At 46.0% G+C, this 3,695-nt stretch overlaps 1 protein-coding gene across 1 annotated transcript; it reads left to right on the top strand.

Annotated features, from left to right (window-relative positions):
• Nucleotides 1-2,645: 2,645 nt before the first annotated feature.
• On the top strand, nt 2,646-3,478 carry LOC143565173 (uncharacterized). The gene is made up of 2 exons (XM_077052230.1): nt 2,646-2,778; nt 3,090-3,478. The coding sequence occupies exons 1-2, from the start codon at nt 2,646-2,648 to the stop codon at nt 3,476-3,478; spliced, it is 522 nt and encodes a 173-aa protein (XP_076908345.1).
• The last annotated feature ends 217 nt before the right edge of the window (nt 3,479-3,695 follow it).

The following is a 3,695-nucleotide window of genomic DNA, read 5'->3' as shown; positions in this document are numbered from 1 at the left end:
TCGTATTCTGTTTTCAGTAGACTAGGTCTGGGCGAGCCAAGGCCCACTAGGATGAGCATTCAGCTCGCGGACCGATCTGTGAAATATCCGCATGGGATTGTTGAGAACATGCTCGTTCGCATTGGTAAGTTCATCTTCCCGGTGGACTTCGTTATTCTTGATATGAACGAGGACGATAGTGTTCCGCTCATTCTAGACAGACCTTTTCTTGCCACCGTGCCAGCGTTGATCGACGTTCGCGATGGCAAACTCATTCTTCGAGTCGGGGATGAGAACGTCGCATTTAATGTTCGACAGTCACTCAAGCATCCCAAATTGGTTGATGACTCCCTATACTTCATTGATACGATCATGAATCAGTGGGGGAGTTTTTCAGTGACATCTGTGGAGGCTCCGCCTTAGACACACAGATTCTAGATAGGGAGATTCCAGAGGTTGAGATGGTCGCCATGACCGAACAGCCATCTGATGCTGACGCCGAGTGGTCCTCCCTTGATTCCGACATATCGACTGAGATTGTTCGAGTCGATCCGAAGGACCGACCTTCCGTCGAGAGTTCTCCTTCTTCCTTAGAACTTAAAGATCTACCCACTCACTTGGAGTACGCGTTTCTGGATGAAGAGAGGAAGTTACCAGTGATTATTGCTTCTACACTAACGGAGGGTGAGAAGTTGAAGTTGTTGAAGGTGCTCAAGGCGCACAAGAAGGCCATTGCTTGGCAGATTATCGACATCAAAGGTATAAACCCCTCATTTTACACTCATAAAATCCTCATGGAGGATGATTTCAAAACCGTCGTTCAGCCCCAGAGAAGGCTAAATCCGAAGATGCAAGAGGTGGTGAAGAAAGAGATTATCAAACTACTTGACGCAGGGATCATCTTTCCCATATCTGATAGCCCCTGGGTGAATCCAGTTCAAGTGGTTCCCAAGAAAGGTGGCATGACTGTCGTCACCAATGAGAAAAACGAGCTCATTAACACTCGAATTGTGACTGGTTGGAGAGTCTGCATCGACTATCGCAGACTAAACGATGCCACCAGGAAAGATCAATTTCCTCTTCCATTCATTGACCAGATGTTGGAGCGTTTGCCAGGTCAGCAGTACTACTTCTTCCTTGATGGTTTCCTCTGGGTATTTTCAGATCCCGAAAGCTTCAGACAACCAGGAGAAAACCACATTCACTTGTCCTTACGACACGTTTGCCTATAAACGTATGCCCTTCGGACTTTGTAACGGTCCAGCCACATTTCAGAGATGCATGGTGGATATCTTTCACGACATGATTGAGGACTCCATGGAAGTTTTCATGGATGACGTTTTGGTGTTCGGGAGTTCCTTTGATCATTATCTCTCTAATCTTGAAAAGATGATGTCTCGTTGCATTGATACCAACCTAGTCCTTAACTAGGAGAAGTGTCATTTCATGGTGCGCGAGGGCATTGTCTTGGGGCATCGAATCTCGAGTGCGGGGATTGAGGTAGATCGAGCCAAAATCGAAACAATATCTAAACTCCCCCCGCCTACTTCCGAGAGATCTATTCGAAGTTTTTTTGGGTCACGCTGGATTCTATCGTCGTTTTATCAAAGATTTCTCAAAAATCGCGAGACCCATGACCAAGCTTCTTGAGAAGGATGCCCCATTTGTCTTTTCTGAGCAGTGTATCGAGGAGTTTGATCTTTTAAAAGACAACTCGTTAACGCCCCGATCATGGTTGCTCCCAACTGGTCGTTACCATTCGAGTTGATGTGTGACGCGAGCAATTATGCAGTCGGTGCCGTTCTTGGACAGCGGAAGGAGAGACACTTCCATCCGATCTACTATGCGAGCCGGACCTTAAACGACGCTCAGGAGAACTACACCACCACCGAGAAAGAGCTTCTAGCTATGGTGTTTGCATTCGATAAGTTTAGGTCCTATCTAGTTCTGTCCAAGACTGTTGTTTACACGGATCATGCCGCTACTCGATATCTCTTCAGCAAGCAGGATGCTAAGCCTCGTCTTATCCGTTGAATTCTGCTATTGCAAGAGTTTGATATAGAGATCCGTGATAAAAAGGGGGCCGGGAATGTGGCGGCCAATCATTTGTCACGCCTAGAGAGAGCCGAAGTTGAAGGTGAAGTTGTTGAGCTTGATGATCGTTTTCCTACCGAGTGTTTGATGTTTGTTAAGGCACAGGACACCGGTTACCCTTGGTTCGCCGATATCGCGAACTTTCTTGTTGACGGGTCTATCCCGAAAAAGATGTCTCACCAGCAAAAGAAGAAATTCTTTGCTGGCGTTAAGTTCTACATCTGGGATGATCCATATTTGTTTCGTGTCGGTGCCGACCAGCTTGTTAGGAGATGCGTGGATGCTAAGGAGGGATGGCAGATTTGAGCCATTGTCACGAGGGACCGACAGGAGGGCATCACGGTGTGAGCCTCACGGCAAAGAAGGTATTTGATGCTGGATTTTATTGGCCGTCAGTGTTTAAAGATGCATATACATTTGTCAGAGGTTGTGATCGTTGTTAGCCTATTGGTAATATCTCATCCCGAAATGAGATGCCCCAGAATTTTATTCAGGTTTGCGAGGTCTTCGATATTTGGGGTATTGATTTCATGGGCCCGTTCCCGTCGTCTCGTGGGAACAAGTACATACTAATGGCTGTTGATTTTATCTCAAAGTGGGTCGAGGCCAAAGCCTTGCCCACAAATGACGCCAGGGTTGTAGTGAGATTTCTTAAGGCTCTTTTCTCCCTGTTTGGTGTTCCAAAAGCCTTGATCAGTGATCGAGGTACTCACTTCTGCAACGCGCAGATGGAGAAGGCGTTGCAACGCTATGGGGTCACCCATCGGCTTGCGACCGCCTACCACCCACAGACTAGTGGGAAGTGGAATTGACTAATCGGGGCATTAAACGTATTCTTTAGAAGACGGTTGGGCTAAACCGAAAGGATTGGTCCGAGAAGCTAGATGACGCTCTGTGGGCTTTCCGTACAGCGTATAAAACTCTGACTGGTTCCACGCCATTTCGGATGATTTATGGGAAGGCCTGTCATCTACCCGTCGAGTTGGAGCATCATGCCTTATGGGCACTTTAGACAGTTAACCTCGATCTTTCGACTGCCGGAGATCATCGTTTTTATCAGCTGCATGAATTGGAGGAGCTTCGTGATCATGCCAATGCGCATTCATATATTTATAAGCAGAGGACTAAGGAGTTGCATGATCGAAAGCTACGAGGTAATAAACAATTCAAGTGTGGGGACACCGTACTTCTTTTTAATTCCCAGTTGAAATTATTCCCTGGAAAGCTTAAGTCCCGATGGTATGGACCGTACACGGTCAATGAAGTCTTCCCATATGGAGCAGTTGAGATTGAAGATAAAAACCGGAGCTTCAAGGTTAATGGTCACCGTCTCAAACATTATATCGGCGAGAAGGCGGAAGAAAGGGAAGGGGTGGTCTTGCACCTCACAGCATTTGACGCATAGGGGTGGACCCGCTAAATTAAGCGCTCTCGGGAGGCAGCCCGAGTTACAGAATTTTGTAGTTATTTTGTTTATTTTATTTTCTGTTCGGGATATATCTCTATTAACGACCGCTTGTACTCAATCTCCATTCGAGTTGGTCGATTTTAGAAGTATTCTATATATATATAAAAAATTTAAAAATCCAAAAAAATCATAAAATTCAAAAATACAAAAATAT

The sequence above is a fragment of the Bidens hawaiensis genome, unplaced genomic scaffold (assembly GCF_021521415.1).
Source record: "Bidens hawaiensis isolate Kalapana, Puna unplaced genomic scaffold, B.hawaiensis_p1.1 tig00022295_1, whole genome shotgun sequence".
NCBI lineage: Eukaryota > Viridiplantae > Streptophyta > Magnoliopsida > Asterales > Asteraceae > Bidens > Bidens hawaiensis.
Note: the sequence above shows the minus strand (reverse complement) of the source record. Positions and strands in the feature narration are given on the sequence as shown.